Genomic DNA, 19428 nt, shown 5'->3' on the forward strand with positions numbered 1-19428 from the left:
TGTTGACTTTGTAGTTTGGGACAGTCATGAATATCTTTCGATATATGTACTTGGGCTATTTGTAGTAAGTGGTCAAATTTGGTTATTTTGGGTCAATTCATGATGTACATGTACCACATTCTACTGTTTTCTATGAGTTGCTTTTGTTGGTGGAATGCTACTTAAGATTTTTCTGAGTTATCAACTGTAATGTATTTTATGGTGAAATCATGCATGGTTTTTTTATGTAATTTTTTTTTTGATAAAGGTAACATGGTTTTTTATGCAATTTTTCCTTTTATCATTTCCTATTCCAAATGGTTAATGACTGAATCGATTTTGTAACTGGAAATCTATAACTTTCTCTTGTAGTGCATGCTTTGAACAAGCTACCTTATTCTAAGCTTGACTCGAAGTCTGTTGGCGTCAGGGAGGGAGTTGTTTTTTCAACATACAGCAGTCTGATAGCATCTTCGGAGAAAGGTCGGTCCCGTTTGCAGCAGCTTGTACAGTGGTGTGGGCCAGAATTTGATGGTCTCGTCATATTTGATGAGGTATAATTTCAAAAAAAATAATTTTCCTTTTGGACCAAGTTCAGTATAGTTTGCACCATGAATTGTATGTATCATTGTAATGGATTTTATCAGTTGTGCAAATTCTTGAAAGAAAGAGACATCCAATTTGTTGCACTTAGCTATACTTTTATTATTTATTTGTAGTGTCACAAGGCAAAAAATTTGGTCCCTGAAGCTGGGGGACAGCCAACTCGAACTGGTGAAGCTGTACTTGAAATCCAGGTTTGTTTTTCAAATTGAGTCATTGAATTTCGGTAAGATGTGGTTTCCACCCAAATTAAGTCATTGTCAAAAAAAATATGCATCTTCTAAGTCAGTTAAATAAGAACAAGAAACATGTGTTATTTATATTTGAAAAGAGCGAGTCTTATAAGTTAGGAAAGTTAATGCATATAATACAGTGGAAAGTAGTTAAGCTGGAGATTTGCACTCTCAAAAGCAAGTTAAGATCTCTTCCTTGCATTATATATATATTTTTTTGAAGTTGTGAACTTGGGAAGTTTGCCAAATATATTTGCCAAGTAATGGTAAATTATATGGCTAATACTAGTTCCCAAATTTTTCCCAAATATATTTGTGGCCAAACGGGTAGGTGTAGTCGTGTTCTTCTTTTTGAATTTTGAATTTATAAGTTAGTTATACATTTACAAAAAATTAAAGCACCTAAATCAATTTCAGAAATTAAAGCACCCAAATCAATATTAATAAAAAACTAGAAAAAGAGCCACTTATATGAGAAAATAGTCACCAGAAAGATACACGGTGACCCAACTTTTGCTAACATAATCATTGGCCGGACGGGAGGTATATATGAATAATAGCCGCCCGCCGGCAGTGGAAGCTCTTTGATTGTTTACCAAGATTGTAGAGGCTCTGATATCATGTGAGAAATATAGGAGAAAAATATTATTGAATTGTTGTTTTTTCTACATTATTACATTGACACCCTATTTATAGACACTACAATACAATCCTTTACCAAGTAGGATACTATTTAGTAATCCTATTTCTATTTCTATTCCTATTCCTATTCTAATAGGATTGTATAAACCTATTCCTATTCTAATAGGATTGTATAAACCTATTCATATTCTTACGGTTCTTGTGGGGAAAAACCATGGTGGATTGGGCATCAGAAACCTGAACCTGAAGCTTCAGAGTAGGGATCTTAGATTTGAAATGGTTGTGGAGGTAAACCAGAAACTCCTTCAAATAGAGCCAAATAGTTCTACGAATTCTAAGTTGATCCTCACTAGCACCACAAAGATTTTTTTTTCAGTTTCAAAAAACATATTCTGTGTGGTTCTGATGAGGATCAACTTAGAATTCTTGGAACTATTTTGCTCTACTTGAAGGAGTTTCTGGTTTACACAAACTAGAAAAAGAGCCACTTATACCTAGTTAATGCAGTACCTAGTATGGAGGGTTTGAGATGATTCTGGGTGGAGAAGTGGGCACATTGCCTACCACTTATCTGGGGATGTCTTTAGGTGCCAAAGCAAAGTCCAAGAATATCTGGAACACAGTGATTGAGAAGTGTGAAAAGAAGTTAACTAAGTGGAAATCACAATATTTGTCAATAGGAGGTAGAGTCACTCTCATAAACTCAGTTCTGAATGCACTCCCAGCATATATGATGTCCATCGTAGACAAGCTTAGAAGGGATTTCCTTTGGCAAGGAAATGAGGACAAGAAAGTATTGCATCTAGACAAGGTTCTTGTGGGGAAAAAGCATGGTAGATTGGGCATCAGAAACCTGAAGCTTCAGAGTAAGGCTCTTAGATTGAAATGGTTGTGGAGGTACTCTCAAATACCTCAATCCTACTGGAGTCGCATTATCAAAGCAAAGTATGGTGAGAGGAGAACAAATGGAAGTTTAAAAGATCTTTTCCTTGTTATTTATGGGCTGACCTAATATATTTCTTTAACATGTATAATATTTCTTGATCAGCTTTTGCCTGTTGGTATATATAGTTTGATGTTTTATTACTTAATGAATGGATTGATACAACAACATACCCAGGGAAATCCCACAAAGTAAACATGAATGAAGGTTAGCTAAGCCTAGCATGAAAACTGCTCTGTCCTAACCTTAAGATACCCTTAGCTTTATGTTTTACCATATTATTCTAAAAACCTTGATCTAAGGTTTCCTCTAAATGGAATCCTCAAGTTATCTCAGCCTTTTGAGTGGTAAAACCTCCAAGAGAAGCTAGAGAACACAATCTAGTCTGATCAACATTAACATCTGCATTACCCCATTTAGCATATTTATATACAGTAAAAGCTTGTCCTTTCTAATATGTTTGCATAATCACTGAGTACAGTTGCTATGTTGGGTTTTATTTGAAGCAGACATTATTGGGTCATTATATCTGCTGGTCCTGATATCTGTTGCACATGAACAGCAATTACGATCGATCAAATTAATTTTACTTTTCTTGTTTTCTTGGTAAGTTATATTTATGAGCTAGTTGCATTTTGTATTACAGGCTCGTCTTCCTCAAGCTCGTGTTGTTTATTGTTCAGCAACTGGTGCTTCTGAGCCTCGCAATATGGCCTACATGGTTCGCCTTGGGCTTTGGGGAGCTGGAACTTCTTTTCTTAATTTCCGTGACTTCTTAGGTTTGCCTTCTGATTGCTAAAATTAACTGTTTCTTAGCATAGTTCTTTTTATTTTAAAAAAAACATTGATCAGTAAGCAAGATACATTATAAAATGAACAGAAAAACCAGCACTAAAGAGGTGCCAACCAGCACTAAGTAGGTGCTTGGATTCTTAGCATATATTTATCTATGCTTCTTATTATTAAAAAAGTCTGATCATGAAGTTACAAGTAGCTGAGTCATCTCACTTCCAGTGACTTCTAAAAGTAAATTTTATTCTAATGTACTAAATGCTTATGTATTACTCATATAGCGGTACAAGAAGCAAGAGGAAAAGGTAGCAACTTGATGATAATATATGAGTGGTTGTGTTATGCTGTGGTAGAGTATTGATTGCTTTATCTGCATGTACAAATATTGAAGTTCATACTTGTCTGCTTATGTGGCTAGTGGGAATATCATAGTTGAAACTAAACATTGTGGTCATTTCAGCAATTCCTTGTGAAGGAGGTGAAAAAGTATATCATCTTCATTACTTGTTTAGAGAGCTATTAATCTAGTGCTTCACTAGGAGTCTAGGCTTGTGTTCATACTTTAGTATGATTGAGCTTAAGCTTTTTCAACTCAAAAAATGGAGGTATTGGCTTCTCATTGTTCTGGTTTTTGGACAAGGCATACATGGGGAATTTTAATTTCACTTTTCCTCCATTTGAATGCATGAGACAAAGACTATAAATATAAATATGTATAAGTAGATGTTCCAGAATTAACTAAAATTTGAATTGTGTTTGAAGTAAGAGAAGAAGAGAGAAGGAGATATGGGGAATTAGTTGCTTAATTATTCCCTCAAGCTATTGGGTTTAAATAACCTTTACAAGGAGTACTATATAAGGAAAGAGAATAAATGGAATAGTTACATTCCTACAAAATCTCGTAGAATTTGGGAAGCTTTCTCTATTTACAATAATATCTGCTTTTGCCATATTTCTCTATTTACATATCATATGCTCCTAGCGTGCCACAAATATAGTCAATTCTGGATCCTCAAAGTAATTATGTGAAGCCACGCAAGCTGGTGCTTTTAATTTTCTAAACTCGTTACAATGCAACCAGACTCAGGCTTCTGCCTAATGAAATGACAATCTATTTCTATGTGCTTCGTCCTTAAATAAAACTTTTGGTTTGAATCAATATGCAGAGCAAATTAAATTCATTGGTTAAACTCCGTAAGTCTTCAATTCTTGACAGGTGCTCCATATTGGGGACCAAATTAATTGGAAAAAGGCGACTCTCCAGTTTATTTGTAGACCAGACATGGCATCAAAATAACCAATATCAGCCTCAGTATAAGCAATTGTTCCTCCTTAGCACCACAAAACATTAGTGTGTCATCACATATTGAAGATGAGTGATCTCTAAACTGCTCTCACTATCTTTGGCAACTTCAAATCCCTGGATCCGACCTCCCCTCTTAGCAATATTTAACATCTTGTTTAGACCCTCCATTGCTATGATAAACATAAAAGGGGATAAAGGATTCCCTTGTCTAATCCCTGTGTGTGCACTGAAAAAGCCTTCTGGAGGAGCCCCCATTAGCAAGGATGGAGAATTTCATAATAGAGATGCTGAATTTAATCTAGTTGATCCACTTCTCCTCAAAACTCATTTGTCTCAACATACTAACAATGAACTCCAATTGACATCATCATAAGCTTTCTTAATATCAATTTTACATAAAATGCCAGGTTTTCCTTGTGAGATTCTGGAGTCAATTGCTTCATACTTCATAGTTATCAACACTGCATCCATTATCTGCCCGCCTTTAGTGAAAGCCATTTGTTGTTTGTTCACCACCCTCTTCAATCTCTCTGTCAGGAGCTTAGAAATCAGCTTGTAAAAGCTTTCAATCAATATGGTCGGACTAAAGTCTTTGAGCTCCTTTGCCCCTGTCATCTTGGGAATCAAGGCAATGTACGTTGCATTAAAGCTTTTTTCAAACAGTTCATTTGAATGAAAATTGTGAAAAGCCTCCATTATGTCTTTCTTTAGGAACTCCCAACATTTTAAAATAGAACCCCATTGTATAACCATCAGGGCAGGGGCTTTGTCTATAGCACACATCTTCAAACTTTCACAAGCCTCTTGTTCTTCAAAATTAGCTTGTAATGCCTCCTTTTCAATATCTGTGCTAGTTGGGTGGTTGCTAATATTTTCAGTGGGTCTCCATTCTTCAGCTTCTGTGTACAACTTCTTGTAGAAAAAAGGGATCTCCTCTTTGATTCGGTTAGGCTCAACTATAGTCTCTTCATGTACTATAATTTGGTCAATGTGATTATATCTCTGGTGAGCATTAGCAGTTTGGTGGGAAAATTTGGTGTTTCTGTCCCTCTCCCTCAGCCATAAATCCCTTGATCTCTCCATCTTTAGGCCACTTTTCATTCTTCAGACATCCTTCATATTCCATGAATGAATTGGCTTTCTTAGCAATTTCCTCCTCTGTCAATGCTCTATTTTCCAAACAAGAGTCTAGTTCAACCATCTGGCTAAGCAATTTATTCTTTTGAAGCTCCAGATTCCCCTACTCCATTCTTTTAGCTTTTCTTTGAGGGCTTTGAGTTTACAGGCTAGAATCTAATCTGGTTTCCCAGAAAAGGCTAAATCATTCCAGCAGTTAATAACTCTTATCAACAAAACCTTCTGAGTTTAACCACCAATTTTCAAATTTAAAATATGACTTAGATTGTTCCCAATGTCAATAGAAGAGAGCAATTGGAACATGATAATTATTATGTAGTTATTACAAGATAATGTGTAAGCTCGAACCTGTAAGATCTCCCCTTCCCATAGTCCCAAAGTAAAATAATCCCACCTCTGGTTCCACTAGCTTCGAGACATGCACTTCTGATCCATATCCCTGCCCAAATTTACTTGATGATATCCTGCACATTATCCTCTAGTTTTGTTTCTTGGAGGCAAACTATGTCTGCCTTCCAATCTTGAACTAAACTCTGCACAATTCTCCTCTTCCCCAAGTCATTTAACCCCCCTAATTTTCCACAATATTAAGCTTCATGGGACAGATTGTAGACTCCCCTTCTCCTTAGATCTATCGCCATTACTTTTGAATTTAACATCAAAGGCGATCAGATTCTTTAACTCTTGTGTGCCTTTAAACCTGGTTCTTTAAATATCCGTTGTTTGCTCCATTCTTCTCGCTTGGCTACATGAATCAATCTGCTTGAGAAACTCAAGTGCTTCCTCTCCATGACCCTGAAAGTCTACTCCAAACATCTTGTGTAGTTTGAGTAAACTTTTCTGAACCCATGCTGTAGCCTTCATCTCCTTATCAAGTAGAGATTCTTGGTGATAAACAAGAAGAGGTTTGCCCTCTTAAACATTCTAGATTTCCCTAGTGCTAGCCATCCCCAACTGTAAATTCTATTCTCTCCCATTTTTGTGCAGAAAACTGTCTAGTTGGATCTGAAAGTAAGAAGGGTTGGTAGCTATCACAGAAGGTGGTAACTGAGGATGGGTTAACAATGTAAGGGTTGAATTTCCGTCTGGAACCAGTGAACCACCGATAAAGGTGTTCTGCACTCCTATGAAGTAGGAGAGAAAAAATCTTGGGAAGATTGCCTGAGAACATTCCAAAATTGTTAGGTCATACTTCATAGGTGAGAATTTTTATTGATCTCTGATATTTTTTACAAGTTTCAGTTTTGTTTCTCCTCTTTGCTTGCCACTTGATTTTACTAGTCGGTCAACACAATTTTCCCTTTAAAATTTGACTTTTTAACATATTGAAGAACTCATTCGGCATTACTATTGGAGTGTTCTCTATAAAGTCTATTTATGAGAAGCTTCTGGTTAGGGAGGAGTATACTTTCCCATATAATGCCGTATGGTTTCCAGAGGTGCCGAGGAAGGTGTGCTGCACTTGGCTTGCCACTAGAGGGGTGATTTTGACCGAGGAAAATCTTTGAAAGTGGAAGGTTGTCTGCGCCAGTTGGTGCTACATGTGTAAGGAGAAAGGTGAGGACATGAATCATCTTTTGCTACACTACAGATTGACTATGAGGTTATGGTGGGATATGCTCACGTGGTTTGACTCTTCATGGGTAATGCCAAACACGGTAAGAGAGTTGATATCCAGTTCGAAGAGCATGAGAAGAACGAGAAGTCAGAGGGCATGGACTATGGTTCCACTTGTGCTAATGTGGGTTGTATGGAGAGAGAAATAAGAGAGCTTTTGAAGTTTTGAAGGTGTAGAGTCGAGTTTTTCTCAGTTGATTGTATAGAGGATTGTGTGGAACTTGTAGAGAATCATATCATTTTGTAAATTCTCTACTTTTTGGTGTATCTCTTGTGTACAACCGTTATGGCCATGTTTATGAATGAAAATACTTTTACTTGATAAAAAAAATGACTGAGATCTCAATGATTAAGATTAAGACCTTTATTAAATGCAAACAAATGAGACTTAAAGAGTTTGTTAGAGATCTTAATTATTCAGATATATTCAGACCCCTCAAGTGATTGTAAAATTAGAAGAACAACACACTTAATGATTTTTTTTGAAACAACACACTTAATGATTAAAATCAGATTGATTAGGTTTAGATCTAAAAAACTTATAGACTTAGAGCCCATTTGAATTGGCTTATTTTAAGTGCTGGTAAGACAAAATAACTTTTAAGCACTTTTGTAGTGTTTGGGTAAAATAAAAGGTGCTTCTAAGCAATTGTTTTTAAAGCCAAAAATAAGTCGAAAGTCAAAAGTTAAAATTCCTAACTTATGGTTTTTAGCTTATAAGCCAAAAGCTATAAGCTCATCCAAACATACTCTTAATGATTAAGATGTGAATGATTAATATTAAGACCTTCATTAGGTGCCGTACGAATGAGATTTTAGACCATTGGTTTTCTTGAGAAAAAAAAAACAAATGAGGCCTAAGACTACCTTCTATGATTTTTTTTCTTAAGTCCTATTTTAATATGTTGTGGTTTAAACTGTAGATGTCTTAAAAACTCTGAAGCTGATGTTGTTTTGACCCCCTTTTTCTCTTTGGAAATTACAGGTGCTATGGAGAAAGGTGGTGTGGGGGCACTTGAACTTGTTGCCATGGACATGAAAACAAGGTTTCTTCTGGGCTATCTATGTCTAAGTGATCAAGTCAATCTATCTATATACTATTAACCTCTTGATGTCTTAGGGGTATGTATGTGTGTCGTACACTTAGCTACAAAGGTGCAGAGTTTGAAGTAGTTGAAGTACCTTTAGAGGCCAAGATGCAGGTATGATATTTTTTTTATTGGATGATGATTGGTAAAATGTGGTTTCTTGCTCACATTGGTCCAGAATGAAATCACACTAATGCTACAAGGTGGGAGAAATTGTATCCGTCTTCCTAAATTGCAGCGGCAGAATAGTATCAGACTTGGGGTGGTTTAGATGCCTTGCGTTAGAGCTTTGTATTCCTCTAATGGGAGCATATCTCCCCATATAGAGTCTTTATTCGATATGGCTTGATTCTGATGTCATTTACTTGCTTTGTGTTTCTTAATAGGATAATTTCTTGGAGGGTCCATAATTTTATGGGTCCTTGAAAGAGAACAAAAGTAACAATGTATTTGATCTTTTACCGTGCAGTCAATTTTTTTTCTTGATATGTCAACTAAATATGCAGTTGGTGTTTTGATACTTCATTGTCTGTTTTGTGCTTTAAACGGGAAAAGTGCTTTTTTACTTCTTTAGCTTATTCATGGGCGGAGAGATATGAAGAATTGAAATTGCCAAAATATTCTGCCTCTTTCTTCATGAATTGTGATTGTAATTTTTCACTTTAAGCTTCATTATGCCTGATTTTTCGAATATTTTTAAGGGAGTATGTGCTGCTTTTTTGGTGCATACCCCTGACCATAATGAAAATCTTCCTTTATGTTGATTACCAAATATTCTTATTTTTCTGCTTGTGCATTTTGTCCATTTGACTCTCATTATTTTATGTTTTCAGGACTTGTATAAAAAGGCTGCTGAATTCTGGGCGGAGCTTAGAGTGGAATTGCTGTCAGCTGGTGCATTTCTCACTGATGATAAGCCCTCTTCTAATCAGCTCTGGAGACTTTACTGGGCAAATCATCAGGTTTAAGATCTCCATTGTTTTGTGGCTCAAAAGCTACTTTATGCAAACAATGTCTTTATTATGTTATAAGAGACATACATCTCAGTTACCTCCTTTTTTTCTGTTCTAAAATGTAGCGCTTCTTTAGACACTTGTGTATCTCCGCTAAGGTTCCTGCAGTAGTTAGAATTGCAAAGGAAGCATTGACTGAAGGTAAATGTGTGGTCGTAGGCCTTCAAAGCACTGGAGAAGCAAGAACTGAGGAAGCTGTTTCGAAATATGTAAGTCACATGTCTTGCATCATGTTTGTTATCTCTGTATTTACATGTATCTACATTTTCTGAAATACTTCTTGTATTCAGGTTTGGAAATAAGCCAAGTGACATATGAAAATTGTGTTCCTTAACCTATTCTCTATTCTCTTGTGTTTATTGAATCTTGATAGGGTCTTGAACTTGATGATTTTGTTTCTGGACCTCGTGAGTTGTTACTTAAATTTGTAGAAGAGAATTATCCATTGCCTGAAGAACCTGAACCACTTCCTGGTATGTGCATCTATAATGGCTTTGTGTATCTTCCTCCAATGGCCGCCAGTTTGCTTACTTTCTAATTCATGCATAGATGAAAGTGTCAAAGAGCTTCAGCGAAAGAGACACTCTGCAACACCTGGTGTATCATTTAGAGGGAGAGTGAGAAAAGTTGCTAAATGGCAAACGGGTGATCAGATGAGTGATGAAGAATCAGATAGTAAATTTCTAATCCTTAAATTCTGGTTTTTTCCTGTGTCAATTATGCCTTTCTCTTTCAATTGGGTAATTTGGTGTTGGCAGTAGTTTGCTATGTATCATGTTTTGCAGTTCAACTAATGATTAATTTCCAATGAATTTCTTGCAATTGAAGAAATTTTGGGCAACAACTTCCTTCCATGTCCAAAATTGATGTTTCCATACTATATATATGCTAAAACTTTCCAGATTCAGTACTGATACTAGGGTGGTGGTGGCGGTGGTTATCATACATGCATTTAATATCTTATAGTATGTATGCATGCAGCATGTGTAGTCTATAAGCTTTGTGTTTATCTTCGAAATGTCAAGACCTCTGGATCTTCTTGAAACCCTCTGGTTGTACATGATATATTTTTTCTAGAAATAGATTGAACTTTACATAACAATTTTGTAATCACAGGATTCACTACTAGTGAAGGTTCCATAGACATAATATTTCTTCCCTCTTTAACAGTTAAGGTGTTTAAATTGGATTATCTATTGAAGTTATCCCGAATTCTCTTAGCATTGTTATTATTTTTGAGTAAAATACATGATGCTTCATAGAGTTTGCTCTTGGCATTTTTCTCGCTGCTGAATTCTTTTTACTAAGTACAGCTGATTCCGAATATGAATCTACCGAGTCCGATGACGATGAATTTCAGATCTGTGATGTTTGTAGTTCGGAGGAGGTACTAGTCTCTGATTATTGGCGCTTCTATTTCTGTTGGTGCGTTTGGTTCTTTTATATTGATCTTCCTACTGCTATTGGTGGCCATCCAATTAGGAGAGGAAAAAATTGCTCCAGTGTTCCTGTTGTAGCCAACTTATACATCCAGCATGTTTAGTTCCACCTGTTACAGAGTCAGTTTCTGCGGATTGGTGTTGCCATTCTTGCAAGGAAAAGACAGATGAATATATACAAGCAAGACATGCCTATGTTGCGGAACTATCCAAAAGGTGGAACATGTGAAAATGTGGTTCTTGTCTGATTGTGTTCACTTTTTTGCTTCATCATAGATCATCTCAGTCAGTGTTTGTGGAAGGTTCAATACTAACCACCTGTGTGATGTTAAGGTATAAAGGAGCTCTGGAGAGAAGGTCCAAAATTTTGGATATAATTCGTTCTTTGGATCTTCCAAACAATCCGTTGGATGATATTATCGATCAGGTTCTTCCCTATTCTTTATTTGGAAATCCCTCTCTATGTGTTGATTCTGGGTGCTCTGTGTACCTTAAAAAATGTGAAATATGGTTAAACAGAATAGTACAAAGATTGTACCTGGTTACATCCCCTAAAACCAAAAAGGAATCCCGACTTTCTATACACTGTAACAGGGATTCAGCATCATTAACCAAATCCATATTACCACCGGTCCACCCCAACAGGAGACCAAAAAAACAGTCAGATTTAATCCGTTTTACACCCCAACAGGCAGTGCCATCTTGTCTATATCAAAACACGTTCCTTTTCTTTCCCTCCGTAGACACCACCATATACATGCTGGTATTATGATCCACGTGGTCTTCACTACTTTTTGCAGTCCTACTCCAGCACATATGGTGCTCAGTGTACTTTTCCCGAATATTGTGTTGTTTAAAGTAAAAAATTGTAGGCAGTGGTTCTCTTTATGGCTTCATATAGGTATTTGCACTTTAATTTGGAGATAGGTACTTTGACAGTCTTTTCAACTCCATAAAAGAAGGGAAGAAAAACAGCCTTTTAATTAAATGATTATGACTAGACAAATTCGTCAATCTTGTTGAAAAATAAACTAGGTTCATCTCAAGTACATGAATTAAGTAAATTCATGTATTGGGAAATTTATGAGGATGCATCTATGATTTTGTTCATGAAGTAGCCAACATAAAAAGTTTTGAACTAGATTAGGTGCTGCTAGAAAAGTTCTATAGATACCTATGTATGATAGCCATTTATGTAAGCAAGTTAGTGAAGTAAAGAAGAATTACTTCCCCACTTGTTTTCAAAGAGAATTTGAGTGATTTGAGCGTCCTCCCCTCCCAAATGTCTAATATTTGGTATCAGAGACATTTGTCTTGATGGACCTTTGCAGAATCCCAATTTACAAAGATTTGAAAGAATGAATCTTCAAATGGAAAATGAATATGACTGAGATTTGCTACTACAGCTATGAGGATGTTGAGCTAGAGAAGCACCATCTTGAAGAAACTTTTTTGGTTGGTGGAATAACCAAGATTTCAGAAGTTATTCTGAAGAATTTTGCTGATGACAAGGAGCCCAACAAGAGTGTCAACCCTGTTGAAGTAGTTGCACGACAACAAATCTTGAATAGAGAGGTAACGAATGATATTGCTGCCATGAGAAAGATGAACATGAAAATCTACACTCTATCTGTCAAAGGATTAAGGAAGAGATGTCTCATAAGGAAAAGATGAAGATTATGACAACAATGATAATGATGAGGAGAAGATATGAAGAAGATTTGAAGGATGGTCGGTCATTGCAAGAGTTATTTGATCTTTGAATTTACAATTTAATTTTGTGGTTGCTGTTGATGAGCCAAGGATTTGGACATCATGGCCATAGATGAACTTCGGAGTTATTTGATCTTTGAATTTATGATTTAATTTACGGTTGTTGTTGATGAGCCAAGGATTTGGACATAATGGCCATATATGAACTTATTGGATGTTTGCAATGAAGAAAGATCAATCTTCAAAGAAGTCAGAACAAGAATTTGAACAAGCTTTGCAATCAAAGTCAAAGAGGCCATGAACATGGATGAGATAGAGAAAAATCTAAGAAAGAAATCGAGCTCAAATTTTCGAAGTCACAAGACCAAGTTGTGGATGCCTTTACAAGCCTTAAAGATTGGCGTCTTCCAAAAGACTTTTGGAGTGATGAATCTAGTTTAAAGCGGGGTTGTTGAAAAAATAAACTAGATTGCATATATGATTTTGTTCATGAACTAAGGAAGATAAATAATTTAGAATTAAATTTAGGTACATGTACTAGACTAGGTACATGCTAAAAGAGTAATATAAATACCTAGGCATTATAGCCATTTTGTGTAAGCAATTTAAGTGAAGTAAAGAAGAATCATTTCCTCTCTTGTCTTCAACGAAAGATATGATTGATGGAGAGTGCTCCTCCTCCCTATTTATCCAACAAATCTCACCTCTTTGGCAAAAGAAAGTATGAGTGAAGTGTATGTTACTTTTTTTAAATGATGAACATTAGGCTCTTTTAGACATTTTGCATGCTTCTTCTTCAATATACTTAAATACCTCTCAATCATACAAGGCTCTTTCCTCCTCGCTTCTCCACAACCACACCCATATGCAACATCACATCCCTCTTCAAGCTCCTGTAGCATGCACCGTCCTTACTCCTTATAGCCACCAGAACCAGCCCACCTCCAGCTCTCCTATCCCTAAACTAATGTAGCAACCTTTGGTCTCCCTACTCCACTCTTCTGGCATACCTCCCTCATCTTCACTCTCTTTTGCCCTTATCCTCCTCCCTTTTTTTCCGGTAGGTCTCGTAGCTCCTATTATCCATCTTACTACTCAACCTACATCTTAAAGGAGAAAGGGTTAAATTTACAACTTTACTATTTAAAATAGTTAATTTATATTTGACCTTCGTTATGCTTTCTGAACAAAGGACTCAAAGACAAGTTCTTTTTAACCTGAAAAAAGATTCTTTTCACCCAGCTGCAACTTTCGAGGCTTTGCAAGATTCCACATTTGCACCCAACCAAGCGCCTCTTGGAGGTATTATATAATCACAGATTTACATATTTCAAGTCTTATGCAGCTTGGGGGCCCAGAGAAAGTGGCAGAAATAACAGGGAGAAAAGGCATGCTTGTGAGGGCCGCTAATGGAAAAGGTGTCACCTATCAGGCGCGAAATACGTGAGTTTGTGATGTTTAAATCAAATTATAGATCGTTTTTTTCTCATAATGGCTGAGCAATTTTTTCTTGCTTCAGGAAGGATGTAAGCATGGAAATGGTCAATATACATGAGAAACAGCTCTTCATGGAAGGGAAGAAGCTGGTAGCTATAATATCTGAAGCTGGATCAGCTGGTGTTTCTCTGCAAGCTGATAGAAGGGTTTTAAACCAGGTAGCTTTTTGTTTTTTTGTTTTCATCATTTACTGCATGGAGCAAAAGATATCATCTCTTATATGTATATATATATGTGTGTGTGGAAATGTAGTAGACATACTCTTTTCTATATATATCTTCTGATCCTTAATGGATGAGCTGCTCTTGATAGTTGTTTTCTGATTATGCCGTTTGAATTCCTTCCCTTGTGTCAGAGAAGAAGGGTCCATTTGACTCTGGAGTTACCTTGGAGTGCTGATCGGGCAATTCAGCAGTTTGGAAGAACTCATCGCTCTAATCAAGCTTCTGCACCCGAGTATAAGTAGGTACCGTGTCTGGTTACATGTGAATAATGGTTGTGCTATATGATGGCAAACCTGGTTTATACAAATTACCATTGTAACTATTTGATGGCGTACCTGGAGTGTTACAAGTTGCCATTAAATATGCTTTTCATACTTGCCAGAAATTAATTTCCCTGTATAAATCACTTGTTTCATATTTTGCACATATGATATTTTTCTCTTCCTCAATATCAGGCTACTATTTACTAATCTTGGTGGCGAACGGCGGTTTGCATCCGTTGTTGCCAAGAGACTTGAATCACTTGGGGCATTGACTCAGGGAGATCGTCGGTGAGTGCGTTATTGTTTAGCATATGTTGGAAGTGTGATTATGATAACATGCAAAGTGACGGCTCTTTTCAATTGCTCTTGATATATTGCAGAGCTGGACCATCTCTTAGTGCTTATAACTATGATAGTTCCTATGGGAAAAGAGCCCTTGTGATGTTGTATAGAGGGATCATGGAGCAGGTGTCTATGCCTTTTGCTTGATACTGTCATTTCTTACTTGTATTCCATTCTTTTCCCACTTTAGCATGTATGTGTACAAGTGAGAATTCAACATGCTATATGGTTTGCAGGAACCTTTTCCACTTGTACCACCAGGTTGTTCTGCTGATATACCTGATGCTATACAGGATTTTATTTTGAAGGGGAAAGCTGCACTTGTTTCTGTTGGAATAATAAGAGACTCGGTTCTTGGTACGACGTTTTACCTTTATAAATGAATCAATTTAAAGAATTATTAATGTAGCAAAATGTATGCTAGCATAAGAATTTTATCAGGGCCATCTAAGTCATCACAGTTTCTCGATCAATTATCTATGACTGTGGCAAACTTCTTTAACCAAAAAAAAAAAGGAAGTGTAAAGGATGTCCTGTTAAACCATTCGATAAAAACATAATGGCTACTTGCTCATTGGATCTGCCTGCTATAAATGAAGTTCTTTCGGCCTTCAATTGGATTAGTAAGGTATGGTCTAGTCTTCTAGTCCACTTTCTTGTACTCCCTCCGTCCACTTTTACTTGTCGACTATACTAAAAATAGATGTCCACTTTTACTTGTCCAGTTGAAAACCAAGAGATAATTTGTCACTTAGTTCCTAGTTTATCCTTATTATTAGCTATAATTGTTTCCCAAAGATTGAATTTATTATATTTGAAGGGTGTTATAGTAAAATTGTCATTCTATTTATTGCTCCTTAGGGGTTGTGCCAAGTCAATACTAGATAAGTAAAAATGGATGGGGGGAGTACTTCCCTACGACAATAACTTCATCTCAGTACCAACCAAGTTGCAGTTTGCTACTTGAATCCTCATGTTTCCAAATTAAATTAATAATAAGCCAACAATTTACCAAACAAAAATTAACAATATTAGAAGTACTCTATATTTCCTACTGGCATAAAAATCTGTAATAGGGCTAGAAAACTGCTATAAAGCATAAGACCTAACATAAACTTATTAACATGACTAAAATAAATTTTACTTTACCATTCTCAAAAAACATGACTAAAATAAATTTCAACTAATTGGTATCGCCTATTAAAATATTTTATACCCATTGTGCCCTATCTTTTGCATTCTGCATTGATTCCAAGTGACTATTGGTTTTTTGAGACAGATTTTTTTCATATGATTTTAGGTGTACCTTTGTTCCGTCTTAACATCTTCCCTCACCGTGGTTACACACCTACTAAACAGTGGATCTAGCGGTCAATGCGAAACATGACGAAACCAGCTCAAGCGATGTTCTCTTATTTTATCCTTGATATGTGTGGTCATTTTTACTCTTGTATAATCTTATATGTCCGCATATCTATTCTAGGATTCCCATTTCTGCGATATCCAACTTGTGACTGTGCCAGACTTTAGCAGTCTAACATTCACTCCCATACAACTTTGCTAGTCTTATAACCGTTTGATTATCGTGTAACATTTTCATTTATCATTCTTTCTCTTGAAATACAAGCCTATATATCCAAATTGTTTGCATTTAAGCCTGAATTTCTTCCAGATTCACCTCAGGCTGCCTGTTTGGGGTTCTGAAAACGCTGTTTATGATTCTTGAGGGGTGATCAGGGGTGATAGGGGGGTCGGTTTAGTTAGGATCTTTAGGCAGGAGGTTCAATTGGGGAACAGGGTGAATATTTTTAGGGGAAATTGTTATAATAATTCTTCATCTTTAATTGTCGGTTCAGTAGTGTTAGGGACTGTTATGGGGCAGATGCTAAGCCTATTCCTGAAGAAATCATTGAGGGGGAGAGGAAAATTTCCAAATGGGCAAAAGAGAAGTACATATAACTTTGGGAAGTTCTATATCCAACATCTCACACCTCCATACTGGGGCATCTGTGTATTTCTTCTTCACATGCTCAAACCATCTCAATTCGTTTCCCTCAGTTTGTCCACCACGGAGGCCACTCTTAACTTGTCTTGGATGTCCTCATTCCTAAATTTATCTCTCCTAGTATGCCTACACATCTATCTCTGCATCCTGATTTCCGCAACTTGCATTCTTCTGAACATGAGAGTTTTTGATTGACCAACACTTTGCCCCATACAACGGAGTCGATCTAACCACCACTTTGTAGAACTTATCTTTAAGGTTTGCTGGTACCTTTTTGTCACACTAAACTACAGAGAATCCTCCATTTCAGCTATGCCACACAATACGATGTGTGACATCGTCATCGATCTCCCTATTTCCTTGGATTAAAGACCCAAGATATTTAAAACCTTTTCTCTTGGGGATAAAATATGTATCAATCCTCACTTCCATGCCTGCCTCACGAGGAGCATCACTTAATTTGCACTCAAATATTTTATTTTGATCCTGCTCAACATGGATCGTTAGGCTTAAGAGTTTGTCTCCAATTCTCCAGCCTAGCATTAACTCCATCGTGTGTCTCTTCAGTTAGTACTTAGTACTATGTCATCTGAAAATAACATACATCATGACATCTCACCTTGAATATTCCACATCAATTTATCCATCAGTAGGGCAAATAGAAATGGGCTAAGCATTGTTGGAAGTGCTCCGAGTTTCCTCTATTGTTCTACCTGGGTCTTGGCACCATCGTCCTTTCCGTATATTTCTTCACCAGTCTCCTTACAAGATTAATGCTTTTTGTAGTTGATAGCCGCGACATTTTATTCAAACTAGTTCTCAAAGATGGACTCACCCCTAATCTCGACATCCTCTCTCAAACTTTCATAGTGCGACTTAGTAGCTTATAACCCGTGTAATTATTGCACTTTTGGATATCACCCTTGTTCATGTACTACAAAATCATTATTGCTTAAAAATGGCATTAAACAACCTAGTGAGCCATTGCATACTTAACCTGCCCGTGCTCTTCCAAAACTTCATTAGAATTCTTTTGGTCCGCTCTCTTCCCCTACTCATCCTAGAAAAAGCACCCTTAGCCTTGTTAACCATAATATGCCTATGATATGCAAAATCTCGATGTCCCTTAGAGTTCCCCAAATCACCCAACACAATGTCTCTGTCCCTTTTTCATTCAAGAGTTTATGGAAGTATGCTCGCCATCTTCGTCTAATGAGTGCGTCTTTCACCAACACTTTGCCTTCATCATCTTTGATACAATTCACTTAATCCAGATCTCGAGCCTTTCTCTCACTTACATTGGTGAGCATGTACAACTTGTTATATCCACCTTTGTTTCCCTAGTTCAAAATACAACCATTCGAAAGTCGACCTTTTTGCAGTCATATTCGCCTTCATCATTACCTTATGCTTTTCCTTATTCATTCACTTTCCCCCCTCGCCCTTCCTCTAAACTAACTTTGCATATGCAACCTTCTTTACTTCCACTTTGCCTTTGACTTCTCCATCCCACCACCAATATCCTCGATGAACACCAAAGGTACCCGTTGAAACCCTAAGCACATCTCTGGCTGCTTCTTTAATGCAACTAGTTGTTCTATCCCACATGTTGTTCGCATCTCCATTGCTCCCCAAGACTCCATCCCAGTCAACTCTCCCTCATCTCTCTTAGCAAGGGTCAAGCCACACTATTTGATCCTTTGCCGGTCATACATATTCCTTTTCATCCTCTCCCTCTTAATCTCTAAGTCCATAGCCAAGATCTTATGTAGGTAGTAAGATTCTCACTCGGGATAACCTTGTTGTCCTTACAAAGGCCTCTTTCACCATTTCTAAGGAGTTAGTAATCTATCAAAGGTGACCAAATGGTCTTCCTTTGGAAAATATGAATTAACTATCACCAACTCAAAAGCTTCAGCAAAATCTAAAAGTGAGGCTCTATCTCTGTTTCTATCCCCAAAACCAAAGCCTCCATGCACATTGTCAAAAGCACTCGAGGTTGCCCCGATGTGGCCATTCAATTCTCCACCAATAAATAGTACCCCTCACCACCTCGTCCTAGTCCTCCCAAAAGTGCTTCTTGACCTCCTCGTCCAACCCCACTTACACGTTCACTAATAAAGTTCAAGGTAAGCCCTCCAATGACTACCTTAATAGTTATCATCGTGTCATTGATTTTTCTCTAAGTTGCTCAGACTATTCTCTTTCCGTGCTGCACCTGTGTCAACACGATGTGGGTGTGGGATCTGTACCCAATCTGGTTAACGGGGTTTGGATACTTTGACCAAATTCAAGGGAGAAATTTTGGACAGATTGAATGATTACTATAATCAAAACAAAACCTAAGGTGGAATTGAAGAACATGGAATACATTGTATATATAAATTCCTAATGCCACTCCCTTTCCTTTTATCTCCTTCCAAGATTCTCCTTTTGATCATTATTTTCTCCTCGAGTTTTCCACATAATATCTCATAATTTAGATTTTATAACTCTATGTTTAGCTGAATCCCGCACCTGTATCCATACAATGGATCCGTATCCCTGAATCTTAAAATTTAGATCATAGAGGATCCGACCTCTAGATCTGCA

The 19428-nt window shown here is 36.9% G+C and overlaps 1 protein-coding gene across 1 annotated transcript in view; it reads left to right on the forward strand.

Annotated features, from left to right (window-relative positions):
• The window catches only part of LOC102590438 (protein strawberry notch), a 35904-nt gene that overhangs the window by 5563 nt on the left and 10913 nt on the right, over positions 1 to 19428 (forward strand). Inside the window, exons 6-23 of the mRNA XM_006352529.2 lie at positions 352 to 533; positions 699 to 776; positions 3047 to 3179; positions 8238 to 8298; positions 8373 to 8454; positions 9174 to 9302; positions 9419 to 9562; positions 9727 to 9826; positions 9903 to 10028; positions 10667 to 10740; positions 10836 to 11008; positions 11126 to 11219; positions 13851 to 13948; positions 14025 to 14160; positions 14358 to 14464; positions 14682 to 14777; positions 14870 to 14957; positions 15068 to 15188. Of these exons, the coding sequence (XP_006352591.1) occupies positions 352 to 533; positions 699 to 776; positions 3047 to 3179; positions 8238 to 8298; positions 8373 to 8454; positions 9174 to 9302; positions 9419 to 9562; positions 9727 to 9826; positions 9903 to 10028; positions 10667 to 10740; positions 10836 to 11008; positions 11126 to 11219; positions 13851 to 13948; positions 14025 to 14160; positions 14358 to 14464; positions 14682 to 14777; positions 14870 to 14957; positions 15068 to 15188 (2022 nt within the window). The remainder of the gene's footprint in view (positions 1 to 351; positions 534 to 698; positions 777 to 3046; positions 3180 to 8237; positions 8299 to 8372; positions 8455 to 9173; positions 9303 to 9418; positions 9563 to 9726; positions 9827 to 9902; positions 10029 to 10666; positions 10741 to 10835; positions 11009 to 11125; positions 11220 to 13850; positions 13949 to 14024; positions 14161 to 14357; positions 14465 to 14681; positions 14778 to 14869; positions 14958 to 15067; positions 15189 to 19428) is intronic.

Source organism: Solanum tuberosum, unplaced genomic scaffold, assembly GCF_000226075.1.
Source record: "Solanum tuberosum cultivar DM 1-3 516 R44 unplaced genomic scaffold, SolTub_3.0 scf00149, whole genome shotgun sequence".
Lineage (NCBI taxonomy): Eukaryota > Viridiplantae > Streptophyta > Magnoliopsida > Solanales > Solanaceae > Solanum > Solanum tuberosum.